At 34.9% G+C, this 27,352-nt stretch overlaps 1 protein-coding gene across 1 annotated transcript in view; it reads left to right on the forward strand.

Annotated features, from left to right (window-relative positions):
- Positions 1-27,352, forward strand: part of LOC129805066 (LIM/homeobox protein Lhx1) — a 77,531-nt gene that overhangs the window by 21,649 nt on the left and 28,530 nt on the right. The window contains exons 6-7 of the mRNA XM_055852886.1: positions 19,926-20,110; positions 20,786-21,007. Coding sequence (XP_055708861.1) covers positions 19,926-20,110; positions 20,786-21,007 — 407 coding nt within the window. The remainder of the gene's footprint in view (positions 1-19,925; positions 20,111-20,785; positions 21,008-27,352) is intronic.

The raw sequence follows: 27,352 nt of genomic DNA on the forward strand, positions 1-27,352 counted from the left end.
ATAAAGAACAGTGCTTAAATGGGCAAGCTATTAATACAAGGTATTTCTTTGCGATGTTAATCTTTCAGAAGTACGTGAATACCTGTGTGGAAAACGAGGGGAAATGAAAATATTTTACAATTTAGGGTAAGATGGGGTGATTTGGAATAATGTCTAATTCAGAACTTTGAGATTTTCTAACAATTTTAGATGCCAAATGGAAAAAAAACAACGAAGAAGTACAAGTACTTTTTCATAGTTTACTTTTACTCTTTGATCATTTGAAACACTGAGAAAATTTCGAAATTCCAAAATAGATATGATTCCGAATTATCCTGTCCTACCCTATTATTTTACTTTGATTTTAAGAAATTTAGTACAACTGCATAATAATCAAGTATTAAGGACTAATTGTGTAATTACTTATTTTGAAGATTTAATCACAGTTATCTGTTCGATATTAATTTTTTTCTGGTCTACTAGTCTTTCAAAATTTAATAAAGAAAAATTAGGCAATACAGAAAATTTAGTACACTTTATAATTTTAGATTATTTCTTGAAATCATAAATTTGGGAACGGCTATATTCGGAACATTTTTAAACGGCCTTTTATGGAGGATCTTATCTTTACATTGTACCTTTACATTGAGGAATTTTAGTACAACTGTTTAGTAGTGATGTACTAAAGTGAAGTTGTGATATAAAATGGAGTTATTATTCAAATCCTGTATGAATGATTGACAAAGTGAGCAGAAGGGGAATTCTGTAACGCTCTGGCAATGCCATATGACAAATTGCGTTCGGATCTTAGGAGAGCTTTTTCGAAAATGCGATTCTGTAACCGTGACATTGCCATTTCAGCTCACGTGGCATTGTCAGAAGTCACATATTTGAGATTTCTGGCAATTCAAATGACAATGAATTTTGTTAAACAAATCAACCAAGACGTGCTGTGTTTTAATAAAATCATCAAGTAAAGGGATTTCATTAAAAGATCAATTAATTGCATTTTCGAACTCATATGATATGATAAAAAAAAATCGAATGGCATTGTCAGGTTTCGAACTCACGCGTGACAATGCCACGAAAATTACAGAATTTCCCTACAGGATGGATTATAAAAAAAGTATTGCATACTTATTGTTTTATGATATTTTAGTTGAAGCTTAATTATAAAGTTCTAAACCTATAGTCCTATACCTAAACCTATAGCTATAGTCCCTTTGTAAGTATAGAATTAAGAATAATATTATTAATTTGATATAAGTAGAAAGTATATAGTATAGATAGAATATCTACTGGCCTAACATTTGTTTCTTTATTAGTACTTCTTCCTCTAGTACTAAAATTAATCCTATATATAATTTTAAGATCAGACACTTTCAATTTCAAGCTAAAGATTTAAAAATAAGTATTTATTAAAGATTCATAAACTTTATTTTAAAAGGTATACTACACACACCTTATTGCATGTCTGTACTAAAACGTCGAAATATCTCAATAATTTTTTGATAATCTTTTAGAACATTTCCAACTTATATTTTATCATAATTAGAAAAAGTCTTCATATTTTGGTTTTGTTTTTGAACTTAAGATTATGTACTAAAACTACCCCGTATATTGTTCTAAAATTTTCGCTAAAGTAACAAATTGTCCGTGTTAATAGGAAATAGTTATTAAACCCAGAATATCACGGATTATCACTTATTAATGGTGATTAGTTAATTCTTCTCATATAACATTAAATGAATTGGAAAGAATCTACATTTTTTTTCTGCATTTTCCCGCGTGCTCAATTAATTTCGCTTTTTATGAGGAAGAAGCATGAACATTTAAAGAAAAAATGGTTAAAAGTATATTTCAGATAAATTTCACTCTTCATGAACTTCATACGTGGGTGGTTTATTTCGACCATTTTATTCACCCTATAAATTGATATTAAAAACGACCGTGTTGATTTTTGTACATTTTTGGCAGAGAGGAAAGAGATATCTCTTCCGAAAGTCCGAATTAGTGTGAATATCATTTTGCCTACGGGAGACGATGTGTGAGAGAGATGGGGAGAGAAAAGGTGAAAAAAAAATTCACACAAAAAGCTGAAAGGTGTGAAATTGCTCATGTCAAGCCGAATTAGTTAAACGGTTCGTGATTACCATCGTAGGAATACATTCCAAAACAATTTATATGTGGAGTGAACCACCGCATGTAATAATAATTATGATGATGAAGCCTATGAAAATTACCCAACACATAATTCTAGAGCACATTTTGGTCTCAGCTCATCATTTTTTCTCTTTCACCAATTTTTTCACTCTCCCTTTGGATGAACTCAAGTATCGCACTTTTGCAATAGAAGGAGCACTATGGTACTACAGGGAGTTCCGGCTTGAGAGAAAATGGATTCAAAGAATTTGATATTAATTGCCTACTATAGGGAGCTCATTTTTAAAATAATTTTTGGTATGCCCCTAAATGTATGCAAATATATATATGCATATAAATAATATGCGAACTGTTCGTGCTGAAAATAGACTGAAAAATTTCTTCCATATATCACAGCATATCTATAACTTATCCCAAAGATATCTCCTGCAGATATGCAATTTCACTGTGTCATTGTAGTTAATTTGAAGGTCTTTTTCGGTCCCAAAAAATTCTATCAAAGCGGAATTTCTTGTATTTCCATGAGAAATGAAAAGAGTACATCTTCTGAACATTTTTTTTTAGTACATGACTGCTCTCATGTTCTTCTGCTTTATCGACTTTTCTGTGTTGATTCCTGTCATGGCTGCTTTCTTCAGTATTTGTCGTATTTCAAAACCACTGGACAGTAGTGACAAGAAATATTAAGAAAAGTCAGTTATGCAAAAGTACATGAGAACAGTCATGTACTGAAAATACACATTATGTAATTTGTTTGCGATTTTCGGGCTCATATGTATCCAGATAAAACAGTCCATACATTTTGTTTAATTCTGTAAATTTATTTTATGAATAGTACCATCACTGAAACAGATATTCAGAATAGACATGAAAAAAATAATACATAATTCTAAAAATAATTTTATTCTTCTAAATCACTTTCAAGGAATGGTCCCATTAAATCGAGATCTAATATATAGTTAGAAATTACGAATTTTAGTAATGTTAAATATGCATTAGATGCACACACAAGATTAATTCTTCAAATAACAGTTAACTGGAAATGTCGTTAATTTTCGAAAATTCAAACCCGTTTCGAAGTTTTCTACCAATTATTTAATATCGCATGATTAACACTGTTTTTAGATATTTGGAAATGTTTATGAACGTTTTATTGAGAAATATCACAATTTTGCTGCAAATTACAAGCCACGCAAAAGAGCAAAACAAGTTACGGCAAATGCTGACTTAACTGACGTTATATTTGTCCTCACGGCAAATTAGAGACCGACAGATTTTGACATTTTAGCACTTTGAAATTCGAATAGGAAGTTCTTCAGCCATCTCACGGAATAATCAAGATTATTTCGGGTTTTTCAGTATATTTTTGCTGAAATGAGTACATTTTCTAGTTAACTGTGTTCGCTGAGCTATGAATTGCAAGATTCCGGTCATTCACATCTAAAGTTTGCTTCTTCAAAAGTGTCTTCGCTAAAAATTAAATAGAGCTATAGGGTGTAAACACAAGTAGATTTTGATTTTCCAATAGTGTCTTGGATAAAAGGTAAATGGAACTCTATTTGCACAAAAAGTCGTTGAAGTTCGAATTCAAATTCAATTTCCAATTTTCATATAGATTTTCAAACAAGGTGGGGAAAATTTATCGAGTATTTCACTAGAAAGTTGGCAAAAGAGTTACTCAGTGATTATGGAATGGTTAAACAATGGAACAAGAACAGTAAGAATCGCTGTTCTGTTATTTTTTCTCACAGCAATGTGAAGATCGACACATTTTGACACTTGAACACTTCGAAATTCGAACAGGATGTACCTGAGCCACTTTGCGGATTTATTAAGAAGTGAGAAAGTCTCCTTTTGGATATTCAAATAGATTTTCGAATTCTTCAAGATCTACTTTTGGATGGAAATATATTTGCGCAAAATGTTGTGAATGTTAAAAAAAATTAAAACCCAATTTCGAATTTTTTAACAACACTTTTCGCACAAGGCTGGACAATTTATGAAATTTTATGCTTGCCAGGCTTACCTTTCAACACTACAAGGCTAAACTGGTATCGAGATATTTCGAAATTAGAACAGAAAGTAGTCCAGACAAAAAAACGGATAAATCCAGAAGTCAAATTACCTTTTCTTTGGATTTCGAAACCGATATTCGAATGTATTTTCAGCAATCTCCAGCTGTGAATGCTCAAATGTGTACCTGGAAAATTTATTAAAAATAGATAATGCCAGTTCCATTGCAAAAGGGCGATATCCGAAATATCTGAGAAAAATTGTGTGCATTTCAGATGGACCTTCGAGCTCTTCATCCATAAATAACAACTGCTAATTTCGATGTCATGCTCCATTATAAATAGACCTCAAATGTGTCTGTGGCATAAATTCCGGCATTCAAAATTGCCGGTTGCCATTGAGAAGAAACAATTTGAAAAGGGAGGCCCCTCTGCAGAACCAAAAGGGAGTTTTGTGGGCGAATACCGAAGGTGGAGAGTGCCATTGGGCATGAGTATTTGATAGGTAACAATTAAAATTCTCTAAATATTTTTCCACCCGCGGTTTTTTGTCCACCAAAAACGGTGCCCTGTCCTCGACCAGCAAACAGTAAAAAAAAAGTGTTCAGGTTTAAAGGTAGAACCCACTCGGATAATACTAGTCTGTTTGTCTGTTTGATTAATATCACGTGAATTTGTACCTTTAGCATAACTTCCCATATGGTCAGATCATCATCATAAAACTACTCTTCTCGTCATTTCTTGCTTTTCTTCTTTCTTACTGCTAACACCCCAAAAATCAGGCTGATCTTCAAATCGTAAAGTTATGGTCCAAGAGAGTGAAAAAATGAAATATTCCCCAACATTTGTATACAATGTTGGTGAAGACAAAACATTGAACATGAAAAAAATGATAGGCGTATGATGAGCTCATCAAGAAGTGGCAGAGAGATTTGTACATTTTAAAGCATAGTAAATCTCAGACAAATCTCTATACCACAATCCTCCAAACGTCTCTCCACGCCATCCGCAAAACTCCCATGAGAATTGAGTCAAAGATCCCACCATGTGATCAAGAGGGGAAAAGCCAGTAGTTTGCGATTCAGTCAATTGCACACCATCGAGATTGGTGAACGCCCAAGAAAATGGTTATGCACTGCTGAAACTTTCATGGGATCTTTCTTAAAGATTCTCGATTCTCAACATTGCCAATATGCCTTGAAAATCGATGTACTGAGAAAAATTGAGGTTAAAAAAAATAGTACATCATAGAGTTAGTTATAATATTGAATTTAAGTTTGATATTAGTCTAATTAATCAAGGAGAAGAAACAACTTTTTCTCTTTTAGAAGAAACTCTCATAAACGAGTGTATTACTAAATGCACCCACTGTGCATGCACTATTAAGTCTTAGTAAATTTCCCAAACTGGTTTGCTTCTGAGATAAAATCTCCTTATCGTATGTTATAATCCCCCAGCGTGTCTTAGCTATAATATAAAGATTGATGGCCTTACTACTTTATTTTAAAACCTAAAGGTGTTAGAAGGGATATTTTATTGCTCGAACTCAAAGAGAGCGCCTAATCAGATCTTTTTTTAGCTTGTTACCGTTCTGGAGGTTAAACGGTAATACAACTTAAAAGGAAAATACTCCACCTTCGAACAGTCATGCCTTTGAATAATGTAAATTTCCTTATATTTTTCTTACACATTGCTTGGGAAAATTAAAGAAATTCACATTATTAGAAGGCATGAACGTTCGAAGGGAGAGTACTTTCCCCTATTAACTTCCAGTCTTCTGTGAACCCCCCCACGGCCCCGCCACGAAAAGAGAGCCCTTCAATCTCCTCCAAAATCGTGTTTTGGGTTTTTCTTTCAAACAGCTCCAGTGGTTTCTTTTATTTTCGAATATGCGACCATTGAAAAAAATTTCGATATCAAATTTTCGAAGATCAAAGTTAAACCAATTTGGTAGGTGTATTTCTCAACCGATTCGCTTAAATCTTGAAAGGAAACGTAAAGTAAAACGGAAATACACGTTTATGGACAAAACAACTTCGCGAAAAGATAATTCACGGGGAGCTCTGTGAGTTCGAACATTCCGCAAACCTGAGACGCTTTCCTCCTCTTTTGTTACAAGAAATTAAAACTTAAAGAATATAAAATAAATTTAATAAGAATTCAGATGAAAGCTTGAAAAGTAAAATACAATGTGGTAGCTAATTTTTGGAAAAAATAAAAATAGAATAATGTGGGCTTTTTATTTCGAAAGGGAGATTTCGAATTAAAATACCCCCGTTTGAGTAAGCCTAAAGTGTGGCAGGACCAATGCCATTCGACAAACTTGAATCCTGTTAAAGTTGTAGATATTCATAATACTTACAAAAAAAACTCCTTAAACCTTTTTTCACTGAGTAGAGAGTACTAAAATTAGTACTGAGAGTACTAATATTTTTCTCAAATTTAGCAAGAAAAACACAGGATCACTTTTGGCTGATTTACGAATATTTAATTGTTATGAAAGTTCTATATTAAATTCGTCTGCAATTTTTTTTCCAAGCAGTTATTATCAGTTTTAGTTTATTTGTTCTAATAGATTTGTTTTATCTTGTCACATATTTATTGCAAAAAAGTGAACCTTGTGGTTTCCCGTTATTGGAACCTTGATTAGTACATGTACTAAACGTTTTATAGATTTTTATCACTCTCCTTTTTTCTAATAGCTGCATTATTCAACGTGTTATTCCTAAATAGAATTCATTCTGTGTTGAATAATTTTCTTTGGAAGACCTCGAAATAAATCAAATCCACAAATGGTATTCTAAATAATTTGCCATTGAGGTGTCATGAAGAATTTGGCAAGATAGCAAAATTCTCGTGCGTCTTCAGCCTCGAAGAAATCACGAATTAACATCATAAGCAACAACTGAGGTGTCAGTTGAAATTAACAAGAGAAAAAAGTTTGATTTTTCCTCCGTTGGCACGATTCTGTTTATTGCACAATTGTCTTGATTCCATATCACGTCTCTGCAGTGCACTTCATTGCCTCTCGCCCCCGCAACTTTTGCACTGGATGCCCAATGTGAATGTTGACGTATGCCTGGAAATTCAGGACAATGTCTGACAACCTGTCAGTTGCCTGTTCATTTTGGTTGAATATCGCCTGACTCTACCTCACTTTTGATGGACACTTTCCCGGGGAGACCAACACAAACTCGCTGCTTTTTGAGTCTGCCACAGACTTATATATCTCAAATGCAGGTCACATTTGGAAAAGGGGATAAGGTATGGTTTTTGGAAAAGGCATTTGTAGAAAGGGTTCTTTGCTGGGGTGAAGGTTAGAAGGTTTTTCATACAATCAACATTTAACAATAATTTCCACAAGACAGAGATCCTGTGAAATTTGTCTAAATGTCACACTCCTTCCATTTACAAATGTTGTGTCTTCGAGAGAAAATACGTTCAAATATCGATTCGAAAATCTGAAGAGGACTGTTTAAATTACGGTATTTCGTAATAACACTATGTCATGCATCAATGAGTCTCGGAAAGTTCCTTATAGTGGTTGGGTCCTGGGATAAAATCTTCTTTCTGTTATAATCACTTCAAGAGTGTCTCGGCTAAAATATTGGGCATAACAGTACGTCTATGTGACGGATTGAGTTCAAACAGAAGTAGATTTTGATTCTCCAATAGTGTCTTGGATAAAAGGCAGATGGAGCTTTATTTGCACAAAAAGTCGTTGAAGTTCGAAGAATTCAAATTCAATTTCGAATTTTCATACTTAATTTTCGAACACGATGGGGAAAATTTATCAAATATCGCACTAAAAAGCTGGCAAAAGAGTTACTCAGTGATTATGGAGTGATTAAATACTTGGGCGAGGACGGTAAACGTCGTTGTTCTGTTTTTTTCCTCACAACAATGTGAAGACCGACACATTTTGACACTTGAGCACTTCGAAATTCGAACAGGATGTATTTCAGCCACCTTGCGGAATTATCAAGAAGTAAGAAAGTCTCTTTTTTGGATCTTCAAATAGATTTTCGAATTTTTCAAGATCTACTTGAGGATGATAAGATTGTTTTATTCTTGAAAATTCGAACAAAACACATATATTTTCGAAATTATTTCGAATACAATGAGTTTCTGAGGTATAATTGTTTCGGACTTACTCTGTGTGTTTTGCAGATTCGACCATCTATAGAAGTTCGATTTAAGGTAAACATAGAGTTATACAAATGCAAATTAAACCATTTAATGGATATAGAGCATATAAACTGATTACAAAACCGCAAATTTTCCACATAAAGTCCAGCCCTAATTTGTAGAGTATTATATACATATGTATTTCGTACATATGTATGTATATAGTTAATTGCAATGAGACGGAAAATTGATGAGATAATGAGAAAAGTGTGTTTGGAAATTCACCGTCCCACAACAAAGTGACGACAAATGATTTTCAATTTGCTCAAGTCTTTTTTTCCCTAAATTAAATTACCAGTATATTTGAGTGTCTATTTCGAGGGTTAGACTGGGCACAAAAATACACAACAATCAATGTGACATACACCCTCTTCTATGTTTATATACCATCTCTCATTTAAGCACAGTGTTCAAGTGCTTGTCCAAACAGCGTTTGATCGCTGAGACGCGCGTAATGCGAGTGCTTTTGTCAATTTCTCCAACCACCTCAATCGAGGGTGTTTCTCAGCTTAAAACTTATACTGCTATTACATTAAAAATATTAAAAATTGCAAAGTAATTCGGTATCAGCGATATTGAGCTTTTTTTTATTGATCATCATCCGGGCTCTTCGATATTCGGTTACTTGGAACACGAAAATGACAGATAAAGACCCATGAGAACAAGGAAAATGTTTTGGTTTTTTCTTGTGTTTGACAGCTGTCACCGAAATCGGAGAGCCGATTAAATTAAATTTTTGCAAAGACATTTAAATTAAGGGAGTAAGTTAATACCTAAGTTAGGTCTATATTCCATATGAAAAGTAATAGGAAATGTAGTAGGACAAAGGGGTTTTTTGTGTCAAAAAATAGGCCACGCCCTCAATTTAATTTTTAATTTAAGAATATGGTCATAGCAAAGGGAAGGCAGGGAAAGGCCGTAGCCCTCCCTACACGATATGCTACATAAAAAGTACACAAGTAAAAATAATTCAAGAACACTTGGATTCAGGGCACTCAATGTGTCAAATCGTAGAGTACTAAACGCAAGCAACGCAAGTGTCTCGGGTTCGAATCCCCTTTAGGTCATAAGGAAATTTTTCTGGCGTTAAAAGTGTTCGAATTGCATCAAGTGAGTTTAATTGCACTTAATTCCACGGAGCATAGGACTGACAACCTCATCCATGTAAGAAAAAAATAATAATGCATGTCAAGTAATCGCCTTGCAGGAAGGCCTAGTTCCTTCATGGAATGTTGTGCCTGCATTATTATTATTATTATTATTATTAAGATTCAACTCATCTTGAACCATTTTCACTCAAAAATATGCCTGACTGACTTGAAAGGCGTTTAATTAATTCTTACAAGCTTTCAAAAATGATCAAATTTAAATTTAACGTTTAATTAAAACGTTGCACAGTGAGAATATTAAAAACTTAAATTGGGTTTTTGGGATAACCGTGGAAGCTTTTGATGACGTTTTCTCAAAGAAAGTTACAATGCCTTCTTAGAAAAGCTTTAAGGGAATCTCTCAAGCTTTCCACATTTGCCCCGAAATAATCATAAACCGTTTACACGGGCTTCAGACCTAAGATTTAGCCATATGGCTCAACTGCTTTAATTTCTTATCAATCAATTTTTTGGAAAAATTCATCTTAGTATAGGATTCTTAAGACAAGTGACTCCTAGGGTTCTCAAAAAGCAATCAAATTTCTCGCTAATTAGGATTTTGAGACCTTCGAGAACTAGGCTAAACCCACTAAACCTCTAGTCTGAAGTCAACTTTACCCAAGGCTTTGAATTATTGACGAATTTTTGAAAGAAACTTTCACAAGTAGGGGAAAGTGTCCATGCTTGATACCATTGGAAGCTTCGTAATGACTAAATTTTCTATGTTTCACAATATATATGTGACTCATCGCAACCATATTTTAAATAACTATGGGAAAGTGGCCAGATTTTAAAATATATTGCAGATTTACGTTTGTTAAGAAACATAGGAAAAATTCAGTCATTACGAAGCTTCCAATGGTATCAAGCATAGGCACTTTCCCCTAAGCTCCTGAAACTCTAAAGAGCATATACTTTTCTAATTTTTGATCAGTTTTTCGGAATTTTCTTCAAGGAAGAGTTTCGTTGGTGTCTTTTAGAACTTTTCAGTCTACAAAATCCGTCAGATTTAGCAGGATCAGGTTTAAATTAAATTGTGAAACTTGCATAACAACATTTCTATTTGTCGGAATATCAGAGAATTTGCGGTCAATTTGATCTCCCTTTTACTAAAATCTTGGGGTGGAATGATAACTTTTCGACACTATCGATTCGATAGTATCGATAAATCTGTACTTGTTACAGTAAGTGAATGATGATTTTTTTACATAGGGGAGACTGGGGCAAAAAGTCACAAATCGAAAAATTCAAAATTCTATATCTTCCAAGGTAAAAAAGATAGCGGCTCAATTTTTTTTCTATAGATAGCCTACATAGACCTTCTTAAATGTCGTAAGTTTCTTAGAATTCGAACAAGGAATTTAGAAAATAAAAAATATCGAAATTTTTAGCCCTATTTTTGAAATATTTTCCTTGCAAATGATAACAATTATTACCTACTTATCTTCCAAAATTAATGCAATGGTGAATATTTTCTAAATAATTTGGATTCTTTGAATACGAATCCGCTATCTATTTTAGAATTTCACAAAGGTTCTTTTCTCCAGAAATCCTTTTATTAAAAATTGCTACTTGGGGTAAAAAACAACTAAAGGTATAGAGCAAAAAGTAACAAAAAGGCGAAGCAATTTCTGATGTCTCACGGCGAAAAGAAACGTCATTACCATGTCTCGTCGCTTGTTGTTTGCATTGGTCAAACGATTTGCAGTCTTTTGTGTGTTTTTTCTAAAATAGCTTGAAAAGCGCTTTTCTCGTTATCTCACTTTTCTCGCAAAGAAAATGGTGTTTTACAAAGGTGTATATGTATAAATTTTCTATGAAAATATGTCCTCTAGGTATTATTTCAAATTTACGGAAGCCCGTAATGAAGCGAATCAAAATATGGTAATACCCAATGTCTGGTACTATTTGCCCCAGCATTTTTGAGAATTGTCACAAAATTACATTTTAGAAATCGGCTCGATAAACGTATTTCCTTATAAAATAGAGGAATATTAGTTTCACAAAGTTGTAGAGCGGTAAATTTCCTATAAAACTGCGCTAATTAGAAATTTTTGATGCACTCGTGTAGCTTGTAAATAAATAAAATGTGCGTTTTGTGACTTTTTGCTCCAGTCTCCCCTATTGTTAGAACATTTATTCTGACATTCTTTATAGGATGTGACATTTGATAAATATTTGTATTAGCTACAAAAAATGCAGCTATCGGTTAAATTTTTCAGAATCGATAGTCGATACTATCGAAAAGAAGTTATCATGTCACTTATGGCTGAAGTTAGTAGCTGAATTTTAGCTCCAATCCATCCATTCTCAGGATTTTTTTCTGCCTATTTACTCTCAATGTAATAGATCCATTAGATCAGGGCGAAGATGCTGTCTTCCGGGGAAAAATTTCGTATTCATATCAAACAAAAACAGTGAATTTTCTCAAGTGTTTGCCCAGAATAATTTTCTCTCACTCAGCTAAAATTCACTTGAATTTCCTTCCCCTGGTGAATTTTCCATCTCACCCCTAACATTGTTCATCCTCGTCTCTTGCTCTTGAAGTTTTTTTTTATGTTGTTGTTGCTTCTTTGCCTCTCGGAAATACTAAAGGTGGTCTTGTCGAAGGGACTTTGGAGAGTTTAAGGGTTGTGGAAATTGTACAATTGTTCGAGGGTGAATTTCCCACTACTTCACACAACTGTTTTGTGTTGAGTTAAACGGGTGCATGTGTCTCGAATTGAAAGCAAACACATTGTATAACATAGATTTCCAACCATCACACAACCCTCCAAATGACTATCACAGTTGGGGTTGGGCTATTGAGGGTGTGAGAACATGAGTTATAGAATTTTCTATTGTCCATGATATTTATTTGATTTCAACCTGCATGTTTACCTTCGACCTTTTCCTTTTCTTTTGCACTCAATTCGCCTTTTTCCAACAACAGGTGAAAATTGCAGGAAAACCTTGCCTTCCTACCACTTTTATTTTGTCGGAAAAACCTCTTGTGTAGAAAATCATTCTGTCTTATCTTGTTTTCTTGAATCACTTTTGGCGAATAAGATGAATAGCCAGAATAGCATGAAAGAATTATGAGGGAAATGTGATCAACACACGCGGAATGAAAATTTTGTCGGTTGCTCTATTTTGCCCTCCTAGTGAGTACGGGAGTGTTTTTGACATAAAATCGTTATCAGCACTCACACACACTTTTCATTCCCCTTTTCACAAGAGGCATCCCCCTTGGAAATCGTGGGGAGTCAAAGACGCCAGAAACATTTTCACCATTTCAACACTTTTGCCCATCATCAACAGCGATTTTCTCAATTTTCTGAACTCCTTCAGGATCCAGGAGAAATTATATCTATCACAGATAATTTAAGATTAATTTTTAAAGCTAGCTACACACTTTTAATGAATAATGAAAAGATTCCCCAGAAAAGCTATGCAAGCCATTGTGAGAAGGCGTCGACCTCGAGGCAGACCTAGGACGAGGTGGCTGAATCAAATTCAGAATCTTGCCTTGGAACGCCTTGGGATCGAACCCGAAAATCTTCCTGAAGTGGCGGAGGATCGACAAGCGTGGGCTGCTAATTTGGATGTCATGGGCCCGCGACCCCAATAGGGATAAGCGGTTGAAAATTAATGAATGAATTGAATGGACGTAATGAAGTGATATATAATGAAAGTCAAACTGATAACTCTGTCATCAATTGAGTAATAGGACTATAAGGTAAACTGCCCATGCTTTGCTAGATCCTCAGCTTCGTAGGGGAGACTGGGGCAAAACTTGTCAAAACGCATATTTAATTCTTTCACGAGCTCTGAGAAAACTTAAACGTTTCATAATGAGCATATTCTTACACACAGAAAAATGGAAAATTCTTAAACAGAAACACCCAGGAATTTAATTTCAAATCCCATCCAATGAATGCCAATGCCCTAATTTTAAATCCTTGATCATTTAGTTTTAGTTGCAATTTGCAAATATGTACACATTTTTCATTTTCCAGCTAATGCAGAACTTAAGTTCCCGATCTCTTAACTTGAAAGAGCTAGGGATTCTAGCCCATTTCTTTCGCTCAGAGCTTCTAAACTTAAACGCCTCGGGGATTCACGTCCAATTTAAGTTCCCAGGATCATATATATTCTTAAATTTAGAGTCAAAATTTTTCTGTGTGTATAGGAAATTTACTGCTCTACAACATTGCAGAAGACTATTTTCCTCTATCTCGAAAGAAATGTGATTTTCGAAACATTTTCTAAAAGTCTATTTTGTGAAGATTCTCAAAATTGCTTTGGGCAAATTTTGTCAGTCTTCGGATAATTTGTTACGTTTTATGGCAGAATCACATTGACAGTAAAATGCTCACTGTATTTCAATAATTTACGTATTTTCATTGCAATTCTTACGCAAATTCTTGATTACCGTATTACCTTATCTCATACTCGGTGGCACTATAGGTGAAAATAATATAAGAGAATTTAAAAAATAAAACGAAAATGTGATAAACGGTGAGCTAAACAAACTATTCCTACAGTTTTTTTTGCTCACCGTTTATCGAACTTTCGTTGTATTTCTTCAATTCTCTTATATTATTTTCACCTATTTCCACCGAGTATAAGATAAGGTAATACGGTAATCGAGAATTTGCGTAAGAATTGCAATGAAAATTCGTAAATAAACGAAATACCGTGAGGCTACGGCGAGCATTTTATTGTCAATGTGATTCTGCCCTTACTCTCACAAACGTTAAAAATATCAAACAGACATATCGTCAGTTAAATCAGCATTTGTCGTAACTTGCTTTTGACAACTTTTCAGAAGACGAAATTTTCAGTTCAGCATTATTTTTCTTAAAAATGAGCCCCGAATGCGATACTTTTGAGTCAAAATAATAAAAGTGACACTAATAAACTGTAAGTTAACTCGAGAAAATCTTTATAAAATTAATTAAAAGCTTCAATATTGACAAATATGTTAGAAGAAACACAATAATATTTTATCGTAACTTCCATCATTTATAAAGTCGTAACTTCCAATGTACAGAGATTCTGGAAGTTACGACAATTTTCTAAAATGCATTATATCAATTTGAATTATACTAGGGATAATAAGCGCCTTTATTTGACTAAATTAGTCAATAATACTGTTATCCCTGTCCCTAAAAGCTTTTATTTCATAAAATTTATTGAATAAATTTTGTGCGCCACGTCGTTTGTTTTTTTTTTGAATTAATGACAGATGGGCAGGGATTTTTTCTAACTTTTTCTCGCAAATATTGAATTAGAATGATTTCATGGTACACTATTCGCACTGTCTTTCTATATTTGATTCTGATAAATTTTTGTTAATTAAGGGCACTTACGATAATTTTTGTTTAAAATAATTTTTATTGAGCTTATAAAAGTTTCTTTTTCACAAGTGCGTTAAATAAACAAAATTACGCTGATTCCAAATATGTATATATCTCAAAATCGCAAAAATGAAATTACGATAAATGCTGATTTAACTGACGATATTTTTATTGGAAATTTATTCCTCTACAACTTTGTTGAAGATAATTTTTCTCTATCTTAACGAGAAATGTGCTTAAATTTAGCTTATCAGTATTGATATATTCTGTAAGCCAAATATTCCAAAAATAGGGCTCAAAATTTTATTATTTTTTATTTTACATAAACCTTCCTCTAATCCCTTGAAACTTTGTAATTTTAAGAAGGTTCATGAAGGCTATCTATAATAAAAATTTCAAGCCTCAGTCTCTTTTATTTTAGAAAATAGTGAATATTGAAATTTTCGTTTTGACAAATTTTGCCCCAGTCTCCCCTAATTACTAAATTTTTCCTATGTTTCTGAATAAATGTGAATCCGCAAAATATTTTAAAAACTGGTCATTTTCCTCTAGTTTTTAAAATGCAGATGGTATGAGTCACATTTATTGAGAAATATAGAAAAAATCTAGCCTTTACGAAGCTGGGGATAGCACGAAGCATGGGAACTTTTCCCGAACTTTAATTTTAAAATTGAAAACAAAGATCCTAGTTAAATTTGAAGGCTAGAGATTTATGAAAAATTAAAAAAATCACTTTCTGAATTCTGAAAATTATAATCTTATGAATAATTTGTTCATGAATGTTAATTTTTTATAGCGTTCACACAATAACATTTTATTTTGAAAATATGCACAAAGAATAAAAAAACAAGGGAGAGATATTAAAAAAATATATATAATGTAATGCAAAGTTTAAAAATTAGGAAAAGTAAAAACATAAATCATATATATGAGCTAAAAAACCATATATATAATCAGGGGCATGACATTTCCTATGTTTCCCATATGTTTACAGTGAGCCGAAAAAATTTTTGAGTTTATTAGCTGTTTTCAGTCATTGTAGAATGAATTAGTAAAAAATACTAATACAAAATAAAAGCCAATTTAATAACGAAGAGGCAACCGAAAACCCTAAATTGGCAATCTACGTAGTTTTGGAGATATCTCGTGAAATGTGTACGAAAACAGGGAAAAAATTACACTAAAACCGGTCGCATTTTTCAGAGGTAATGTCACCCCCCTGTATATAATAGTCCCTGGAGAGAGAAAGCATACGAATTTCAATTTCGAAAGCCAAAAACAAAAATCCGTTTGTACTTTTCGTTTTGCACGCGCGGTGACTGAAATATTTCGGCGGTTGGATCAGCAATTGTGCAAACTGCATTTCCTCTCCTCAAAATGAAACTGTCCTAAGTGCATTTAATTTGTATCAGCATTTGTTGCTAATGACGCATCTTGAAGCGTCGTTTGCTACGATTGCAGATACAAAGAAAATGCAGTTAGAATAATTTTATTTTGAGGAGACGATTTGATTTGTGTAAGCATCGTTGAAAGCGACATAACACTGCGCGGTGTTTCCGAGGAACGTATACACAAAGCAAATGCAGTTAGCACAGTTGCTGATCCCACCGACGATTTCCTGTTCGAATTTCGAAGTCTCTCGAGTATCAGCATGAATGTTATGATTCAGTCTTAATTTTGTTGTGGAAAACAAAACAAAACAGAAGAAATAGGAAACAGAAGAAGAAGTATTCAAAATACGAAAATGGGATCACCATAACGGTTTAGCTACAGGTGCAGTATTTGTCTAAAAGTCTTCAGTTTTAATTTTAAATGAACTCGCGACAACATCAATTTTAGAACGTTCATAATAATTTTTAGTTTTTCGAAATTGCTTCTACGGAATTGGAATCGAAAACGTCCCTGTGATCTTTTAGCACTTCCTTTCTTATATGCTTTTGATTTTGTGTTTCTCCTGTCGACAGGGTCACAAAGGCTGAAAAATAAAAGACACCCCGGGGTGTCTTAAGAGTTCCAAAGTGATTCTGATGAGGTACACTTGCTGCTGATATGCAAGTGACATCTATTTCAATTTTCACCGTTGAAATCTTAATCCAATTACATTTTCTCTGGAGTTGTTGGGTCTCTTGGAACTGTTGGGGAGGGATATTAGGGGACTACAAAAAAAAAATGAAGAAGTCCTAAAGAAAAGGTTGAAAGAGCGTGTGCGGCTGACATGAAATAGGAAAATGAATAAATTATTGAAATTTTTTCTGACTTTCGAATATCATCCATTGGACAATTCTCTGCCCTTGTGGTGGGTAATATTCAAACGAGACTTGACAGCGTTGCTAATTTATGGAAATTCTATGATGATAGCACCAGGGAAAATTCACTGCTTTCACTTCTTCATTTTTTCTTGGTGGAATTTTTTTTTCATCGATTGTGACTTACGATGATGCTAATTATTGTTTGGAAAATGATGCTTTGGAGCATCGTAAAGTAAATTAATGGGACAACCGAGCATGAGATTCTATCGTTGGCGGCTGGCCTGGAATATTGGGCTAACGATGGGAATGGAATATTAATCGCTGATCCACAACCAATTTTTAATGGTCTCTTTTATTCCTTTTTTTTCCACCGTCTCCCATCCTCCCAGGCCGCAAAGATTCATAGTTAATTTATGATCTCTGTCGTTTTATTTCTCTTGGTGCTTTCTTCATTTTTATATTTTCACCACTGGAGGCTATTCTTAAAGGGTTGAAGTGCATTGGGTTAACAATTCATTGATCACATTGTTAAATTTTTCAGTATAAATTCGTTATTCTAACTGACACTTTTGAAATGTCAAAGATTGATTGAAAATTTGACATACCCTATAGCCAATGGACGTGGTAATTCCATTGGATTTCCTGCAGTCGTTTCTGCAATGTCCGCTGATTGATAAACCGCGTAGGGTTCCCTAGAATGTGATCGACGAATTACGAATGTCCGCGGATATCCACGGACTTTTCTGCACGAACGTTTCCATAACTTTTCTATGAAATAGCCTTCAAGAATTCCGTGGATTTAAATAAGGAATTCCACGACTTTTCCAATGATATTTTTTTTCATTTTCTTCAAAATCCCTTCTCTGAAATTGATTTAAAATCGCGAATAATCATTGAAAATTGAATAAATAATTCTACCAGTCGAGTGAGGGCACTTTACCTTACACTGAGAGAAATTCGAAAACGTTAAAATAACATTCCGGAATTGTTTATTTTATCCTGCAGTATTGATCCGAAATCGGTATAAATATTACCCTGTTTAGGTGTATTGGGGGTTAAAGTTACACTTTTCATGTTAATTTTACCCTTAAAAAGGTGTAAAATTAACATTAAAAAATGTTGATATATTTTTACACCTAAAAAGTGTTAAAGTTATGAGGAAAAAATGTTAATCGCACCTCCGTTTTTCTCTCACAATCAGTGTAGCTTCGAAATAAAAATTAGTGTTCGGTGTTGCCCCATTTTCGGTGGTATTTCAGTTTCCCCGTTGCCAATTGGTAACTCGGAACATGGAGAATGTCTCTGTCAGATAAACGCTCAGTTATTCTACTTTTGAATTGAAAATATAGCTACCATATCGTTTTGCGTGTTGCTCGCAAGAATTATAACGTTAGGGAGAAAATACAAGTGCGACAGTATTGTCTTCCATTCCAGGAAGTCTTGTGTAGAGCGTATGACACATTTGACAATTGTCAACCCAGTGGAAGGCCAAACCCACTAATTCTAATCCTTCATTCCTATGACACACCCAACCCATGATCCATACGTATGGGTACTGAAGGTTGCTGGGGCTTTTATTCGTGTTAGTTGTCTCCGTACTTCGGTGAGTGAACATCAGTCGCTGTGGACAGTTCACTCCGAGGTAGTTGAGAAATGAGTGGCACCCTGAGTTTCCGATTTTTCCTTTATAAGTTAGGAGTAGAGTGAAAGGAATACCTATTGACATTTTAAGAACTTGTGTCAGGACCTTTTGACACCATATTCTGTACCATTTGGAATACGAAATTTGAACACTTATCCTTATCGAAAACCGTAAATTAATGAAAAAATGCCATATTACCTATATTTTACTAGATACATTAAATAAATTTCAACATTTTGACAAGAGTGTCAATAAGGGTTCCCTATCGAAAAAGTGTTCATTCGCCCCTATAACGTTATTTTAGTAAGCCCCGTCAAGGATTCTACTTGGAAAGATAATAATTCCACGGAACCCTCCCGTAAATCCACAGATTTATCTTCCACAGTGAAACTTTGCAGGCGATCGGCTATAGGCTATCGCTATGCGTTTGAAACCCTATAGCACAAGCTTCCATGAATTTTAGAAGTTAGGAAATATCCGTGGAAAATTCGTAGGAGAAAGTGAAGACTTTGAGAGGAGCTCTTCAAACTCCTTGTGGAAACTTCCTATGGAATTTGCGAATGTTCCGAAAGACATTCCATAGTATTTCTTTCATGCAATTTCAAGATGCTCAGAAAAATCACCGTTTCAATCAATAAAAGTATGTTTTTGATAAATTTTCAATTATATTTTTACACATTTTCTTATCGTCCATTTCAATTTTAAATTTATCGCCAAACCATTATGATTACCAAGGTGCATTTTGATAGTGTAACTTTGCAAGTTTGGTTTTAACTGCTAATTTTGCATTTAATTTGCGTCTTTAGTGATTCAATTGGCCATTAAAGGAGTCCTGAAAGTAAAAATGTACTCTGTTATTTTGAAAAGTTTGCCCAAGTGTGAATAAAGCAATAAATCAAAACAGTGTGGCATGAGGTGGAAAATAAGATCTGGCTATTTGAATATGACTAAATTTCGTTAATTATTGCTCTCATTTGAAATTCAATGTCGCATTTTTTCACGTAGCTCTTGCTCGTGAAATTTTTATTCCGAAAATTTTTTAGTGGCAAGGCAAAAAGACTGATGAGACCCTAACCGATTATGTTACACGTGCTTCTTGGTGATTTGTGTTTTGTCTGATTTTCTTAGGCTGCGTATTTGAATTGCAATTGAGTGTTACCTTCAGGTATTTTATTTTTGTTTTTTTCTCTTTGTATTGGTAGATTCTCTTATGGGTTCTGGATCGGAGGACGAGGATGACGATGATACACATTTGCGAGGACCACCAATGGGATTAGGTCCTCTTGGGCCAAATGGTCCAGATTCAGCAGGACCGCTAGGTACATCAGATCTCTCAGTACAAAGTATCAGCACAGACAGTAAAACTGGTCATGATGATTCAGATCAGGTGAGTGACTGTGAAATTTTCTACATTAATGTGGTACAATAAAATTTTATTATTAGTTTTGAGCCATTACCCTGTTCTAATGTAGACTTAGTATATCAGGAATAGGGTTGTAATAATGAAGAATGATGCTTTATTCACTGAAGAAATGCACTTAATTGGTGAATTAATTGAAGTTGAGAAGACGCAACCTCATTTGAGATTCAATCCTCACACAAGGGCAGAGTAAACAGTCTGTAATGAAGACATGCATAAATGTAAACTCTGATGCACTCTAACTTGATTCCATAATTATAAATTAATGGTCTTATTTAATTCTATTTTTTAAATGGGATTTTTTCTAATGCTACAACTGTTGAAGGTTTGGACACATTGAAATGACATGTACTATTGTTATTTCATGCGTTATTTGCAATTAAAATGTTCATTTTTCTGCAAGAGAATTAAATATTGTCTTCAAATGAACAAAATATTTAAGTGTTAAAAATGCCAAGAATTTCCTAATGAAGATGTTTTATCGGTTTTATCTTCGGTTAGATTAAAAGATATTCCAGTGTAACAAATGTCGAAAATGTTGTCACATTTAGATAACATGCGCTGCAGTGTTAATGCATTAATTGCGATCAGGAAGTTAATTTTTTCAATAAGAGAATTGAGTTTGGCTTATGTTACTGCTAGGGCTCCCTTGATGGTGATCCCGATGGTCGTGGGGACTCTCAGGCAGAGAACAAGAGTCCTGATGACGGTGGAAGTGGATCAAAGCGTCGTGGTCCACGGACGACGATAAAGGCTAAACAACTGGAAATCCTCAAGACGGCATTTAGTCAAACACCAAAACCCACAAGACATATTCGTGAGCAACTAGCCAAGGAGACTGGATTGCCCATGAGAGTGATTCAGGTGAGTGCTTCTTTCATGAGTTAAGCAGTGTTTAGGGGGGGGCCCTTTGAGAAGGCGCACTGAGGATCAATGATCTTAATTGGCTCAATGATGATCTTGTGGTTATTTTTTGAATGTTTTTCTCCCCAAAAACTTTTCTCGACATAGTGTTTTGTTCCCATTCTCTTAAGTCGTCTCACATCACAATCAACGTACTCTCCGAGAAAATCGATTGATCGTCATTTTCTCTGTCCGCGCGAGGATCTTGGGCAAAAATGAGATAGAGTGGCAATAAATAATAAAGAACACAAGAGGCAGAGATCATGGTGAAAAAAAATCCACAGAAATGTGAATAGAAAGAATGGGTGGTTCTTTTGGTTAGAGTGAGAGGGAGAGGAGCTGTGTATAGTAAAAAAAAAAGAGTCTTGAAGCATATTGAGCTTAAAGAAGTATCCGCGCGCATCGACATGATTTATGATGCGATCACTTCACGTCATGTTTTACTATTCAGCGATCTCCGAGAGATGTGGCTGCCGTTTCATGATCGTCGCTTTTGTTATTGGTGTTTTTTTCGTTTGTTGAATGTGCATAAAATATAAATAAATAATAATGGTTCGCTTTCCTCTCCTTCGGTTTTTAGAAGTACATCTTATTGCTCGTATACATTGAGGGAGCAATATTTGTTATCTATCGATTTTCAGTTTTTTTGTAATTAAAAAAGGTATTGAGAGTCAATTACCTTAGTATACAATCAGCATTTTGGTCGGTACTTGTGAAATATTGAGGCAGATGGCGGTGACAAGTAGACGCAAACTGTTAAAGATATCGACTTGAGATATTTAGTGACCCCCCATAAAGTAGCCTTCGTTAAAAACTCATAAATATTTTCCTCTTATCGTGTCTCTTTTCTGTCATGAAGGAATATGATGTTAATCAGCAATAATTGCATCCACAGTTACAGTTAGTGAAATGCTTTCTGACATTTCGCATTTAGCCGTATACTTCATGTCAGCAACACATTGGCGGGATAAAATCAAAGCGTAAAGAATTTACTAGGCAGTAGGAATTGTCTGGCGTTAAAGGTATTTAAATTTAAATGGGACTAATAGACCCATTACTGTATTGCGAGTTTCAGACCTAAAATTTAGCCATATGGCTTAACTGCTATAATTTCTTATCAGTCAAGATTTTTTAGAAAAATTTTACTTAAAATTGAATTTTTAAGGGCAAATAATCTGCCGATTTTTCTTAAAGAACACGCCGATCTGTCGCTGTCTGGCCACATTCTGCCGATCTGTTGAATTTTTAGCAAAATAAAGACGATCTACCGATTTTTAGCTTCAGATCGGCACAATTTTGCCGATGGCTACTCACAGTACACTCTGTGAGTCACTTATTCACCCCTTGGAAAAGGTATTGTTCCTCAATGGAATATTGTGCCACCATTATTATTATTATTAATTTTCAGGGCATGATAAGCATAGCTTCGAACTCATATTGAGCATTCAACAAAGTCTTTTCTATTTCGCTGCTTATTCCATACCTTTTCGCAGGCATAAAGTTTATATTTGTGCATATAAAACCAGGTAATACAACATTAGGCAAGTAATGATAATTTTTTATGACTTCTTAGCTGTGATCATGCACATTCACATAAGAGATCGCAAAAATTCTTTGTAGCGCGAAAATCGGTTCTCAATAGGATTAGTTGCAGTGGTGGAACTTCCCACAGCCCTGAAGAGACTCTACGTCTCAATTTTCTTCTTAAATGCAAAGAGTCTAAGAGTGTTTGGTCCCTAATCTCATTCTTGGATGTCATCGGCATCTTTGGCATCAACACCAAAAAGAACCGTGGCACAAGACGAAGCTAAGGGTAAAGCAGACGAGGCGAGAAATGTTTCGGTGTCATGTTAACACTGTCGAGTAGCAGGTGACATGGGACTTGAACATAAATTTCAACATCTCACAACTTCCAATCACGAGATGAGCTTCTCATATGAGGAACAGTGCAAGCCGAGAGGCAGATCATTGAATTGAAATTTGTGTCATCTTGTCATGTTGATTAGCATTCATCGTTTTCTCTCCTAAGTCAAAGAGGCACATAGAGATTTTTTTCCACGAATTCTGCCCGAGAAACTTTCTGAGGTTTTACTAAATACAAAATTTGAAAACAAAAAAGTTGCCATTCATCTTCCCAATTCGCCATATTTCTCATGAATTTTATGATTTTTCATCTTTGCCAAATGATCGTCTCAGACAGATTTTACGGCGATTCAATGAAGATGCACGTGTCGCGTTAAATATCAAAGAGATTATGCAAAGTGAAAGGAATTCCGTGAGAATTGTTGTTTCTGTGTGAGATATTGATGGTATATTTTGTAAACTGCGTATTTTTTTTCTGAGAATTTTTGCTCTCGACAATTGTTGATTTAAGTGACGCAGAGGCCTCTCATAGGGCACAGGAATCGTTATATTGTTCGGTGTGGATTTTCAAGGAAATAATTCAAAATGATTTTTCATGGTTATTGGACCCTTGAAGGGCTTCCAAGTGGATTTATATCCCAAAAGATCAGTTTTGGACCATTCTCACCGACACACGACGATCGTCTTTTCTTGTGCGTGAGCGCCTCTGGTGAGATCTTAAAGCTGCGGTGAGGATTAAAGGCACCTCAAGAGACTCCTCAAGTGTCTCTCGTGTTCTCCTCCTTCTGGGGGTCAATTTCATCTTTTTTTTTCTTGCTTCTCGATTATCTCAGCAGCTGGGTGACAAAGATCTTCGACTGCTACTGAAATTTCTTGTTGGAATGGTTGGAATTCTCCCTGTCCTCGGATTGCCTCTCTCGAAATATTTCTGGTGATTAATTGTGTGAATCGAGATGATGGTGTAGCCAGGCAAAAAAATATTCCACCCTAGATTTATATTTGGGATAATTTTTTTTTGCCGTCCGGGTATTTTGCAATGTTATAGGAGAATTTGTTGCATTCAGTTCAGAGTCAATGGGTCTCACTCGGAGACCACAAACTGCTGCCGGATTCGCATGAGTTCCTCCTGCATTGATGCACATCCGAGAGGCTTCAATGCATAATAGACTGAAGTTTTTCCTTTTTTCATGCCCTCGTCTTGTGCTCTCAATTTCTCGAGAATTGGATTCCTCCGGGATTTGTGTCTGTTGTTGCTCGAACTCTGTAGAGACAGCAATGTATATAATCCGTCGCTTTTATGATATATATGAAGTCTTGAAGGCAGAAGCCAAACGGTAGTAGATAGCGATATAAGGTCTAATGATTACTTGTCCCAATAACTTGTTAATGAAACCATTAGACATTTGACCGTTCATTTTTGGATATAATAGTGTAAATTCCAAATATATTAATTACATTTGTTATTTTCAATCACATTGGTATGACCTTCATTTGACCTTCACTATTGCAAAATTATGTATCTCCTTGCCAAACTTTAAATCGTACGACAAATTCAATTTCTTCTCTTCGGCCGTGTCTCTGGTTAGGTCCTACCTCAGTGAACGCACTCAGAGGGAGAAGCGGGTCATTGTTGGGCCCAGTTATCTCCTCATTGTTTATCTATGACCTTTCATTAGTCTTACTCGGTTACTCTTACCGGATCCCGGTCAAAATCCCGAAAGCCAAAATTCCGAAAGCCAAAATCCTGAACGCCAATATCCCGAATTCTGAAAAGTGCTAAAGGGAAATTTTCTGTGTCTTGGGAAATTATTTTGCACATTATCCTCCATATAATTCCTTCCCTTTCAAGATTTTGAACAATCGGGATTTTGGCTTTCGGAATTTAGGTTTTCGGAATTTTGGCCCTTTCGGGATTTTGGTTGCCTCCGACTCTTGCCACCTATACGCAAATGATCTTTAAGTGTTTTCTGATAGAGTCTTGGGAAATTCGGAATGGCCTCCATATAAACCCTAAAAAGTCACAGACCCTTGTAATATCCAAAAAGCTGTTTTGTGATCCGATTACGGTGCGTCAATTTCAACTCGTCTTTCTCCTGAATAGACCACCTTTCTCTTATTAACCAAAGAGTTTATTGTACTCACTCTGTGAACTCTTCGAAGATATTGCAAGCTCACGCCAAAAAATACTCTATTGCTCCTGGTTAAGGCGTATAGCCGTAACTTATGGGAATGAGGTTCCCCGGTCTACGGAGGCCTTCCACGTAATCTTCCGTGACTGTGCTAAGTGTGACTGATCAGATCTCTAAGCATTGTAACATTCTGGTGGATTGTGATCATCCATAATTTCTCCGTCTGAGAGCGGTGACATTCCTTTTCCGTGTGATCATTTCCAGGAGGTCTCAATATACTTAGTCTCATTCCTAATTTTCGGAACCTCTGCCAAGGTCTACCGACTCTTGGTTTCTAGGATACCTTGCGCTAACTATAATCATCAGATGTATCGTAAGCTTTTTCCAAAGGGGATCGTTTTATTTATTTTTATCCTCCAGAGTGCCAGAGGCGGCTCAGATTTTGTGAACCGATGTTTGTAAATTAATTTCAAACGATTTTGAACTTTTCAAAATACTGGCTTGGACCATTAAACCCTTTTAGTCTAAACAATTAATGCAAAACCAATTTTTTTAGGGTATATCGAAATGACGACTTTTAGCATTTCGCAAAGCTTAAACACTTTGTCACTTTTTTTTGTTATTAATTGTGCTATAACAGAAAAACTTTGACAATTTTCCTGACCAACATACGGTTCCTCCATGGTGATATTTTCTGCAATACCCAGCGGAAAGAGTTGAGAAAAAAGAATCAGCAAAGATGGCAGGAAGATTTGTGTCAGACAAACCTGGTGACATGTTAATTTCAAGGAAAATTTCCTCTGCAAATGATGTGTTGCTTGGTGGGAAATAAATTGCATTTTTTCGTCTTTCTTCTTTTTCCAATTTTCATCTCATCAGCAATGCACAGTTTTTCCTCCTCGGCTAGGAAAAATTCTCAATTTTCCATCAGGTGTATTCATCCTTCATTTTCGCATTTTTTGCCGGAAACCAGGAAAGTGCAACGAAATTGAATTGAAAAGGGGTTTCGTTCGGGGGAGTGAGATAAACATTCGCTGAGAATGTCACCCTCATTCGTGGAATCACCTTCAAACTGAGATCAAAGTCGGAAAATATTGGTTTGGGACAAATTGAATTAACGTTCAATGAATTTTTACGACATACAGAAAGCGATTGTGGAAACATTTGAGGACTCTTGTGGGATTTCCTCTTCGAAATCTACAACAATTTCCCTTTAATCGTCGTATCATTCGTTAAAGTTGGGGTGCGACTGGGAAATTTTGTAATAAAAGTGTTCTGAAGGGCATCAAATATGGTGAATGTGGTGCGAGTTCATGTCAGTTGAATATCCCTCAAGAAAAAACATATTTATAAAATTTACAAATTAAATTATTCATAATTCGTAATATTTTTCACAAAAAACTCTGTTCTAATTAAAAAAAAGGAACACACGGGCAATAAATTTCGTATAACATACTGAAATTTGATCGATATCGAATATGGATTTCGATTATATATTTATCATCGAAATTTCGAAAATCTAACTTTCGATTATAACGCCTCTTAAAGTGTTGTAGGGGCGACCGGGGCAGAACTATTCATTGAAATATTTACCAGTCTCATACAAACATTTTTTGTAGAAATTATACGCAATGAAAAATTTCATTTAGTGGCTAATTTTACCCCGGTCTCTCCTAGCTTTTCACGAGATCTTTCATTTAAGCTTCTATATATGCAGGGGGTGACATGAGGTCTGAAAAATGCGACCAGTTTTAGTGTAAATTTTTCTCTGTTTTCCTAGACATTTCACGAGATATCTCCAAAACTACGTAGGTTGCCAATTTCGGGTTTTCGGTTGCCTATTCAATATTAAGTTGGCTTCTATTTTGCATTTATATTTTTTGCAATTTCATTCTACACTGACAGGAAACAGCTAATAAATCCAAAAGTTTTTTCGGCCCGCTAGAAACATATGGGAAACAGGAAATGTCATGCCCTTGTATACATGTATAACTACTTTAGAATATAGTGCCATGAACGTCTTAATTTAAGCTCAGGATATAAAGATAACTACTTAAGAACAATATTCACTGTCATTCGAAGGCATGAATGTTCGAAGGTAGAGTACTTTCCCCTACCTCGCCAAAACGTAAAGAGCCGACATTAACTTAAGATACTATTTTTGGCGAATGTTTTTTTATTATAATCGAAAGCTCTAAGCCAGAGGTGTGCAAAAACCGTTAAAAACCGAATAAACGTCAAAATAAGTTTGTTCTGGTAGCATTTTGACCATTGACGTACATGTTTCATTTGACGTTTATTCGGTTTCAACGGT

This window comes from Phlebotomus papatasi, chromosome 2 (genome assembly GCF_024763615.1).
Source record: "Phlebotomus papatasi isolate M1 chromosome 2, Ppap_2.1, whole genome shotgun sequence".
NCBI lineage: Eukaryota > Metazoa > Arthropoda > Insecta > Diptera > Psychodidae > Phlebotomus > Phlebotomus papatasi.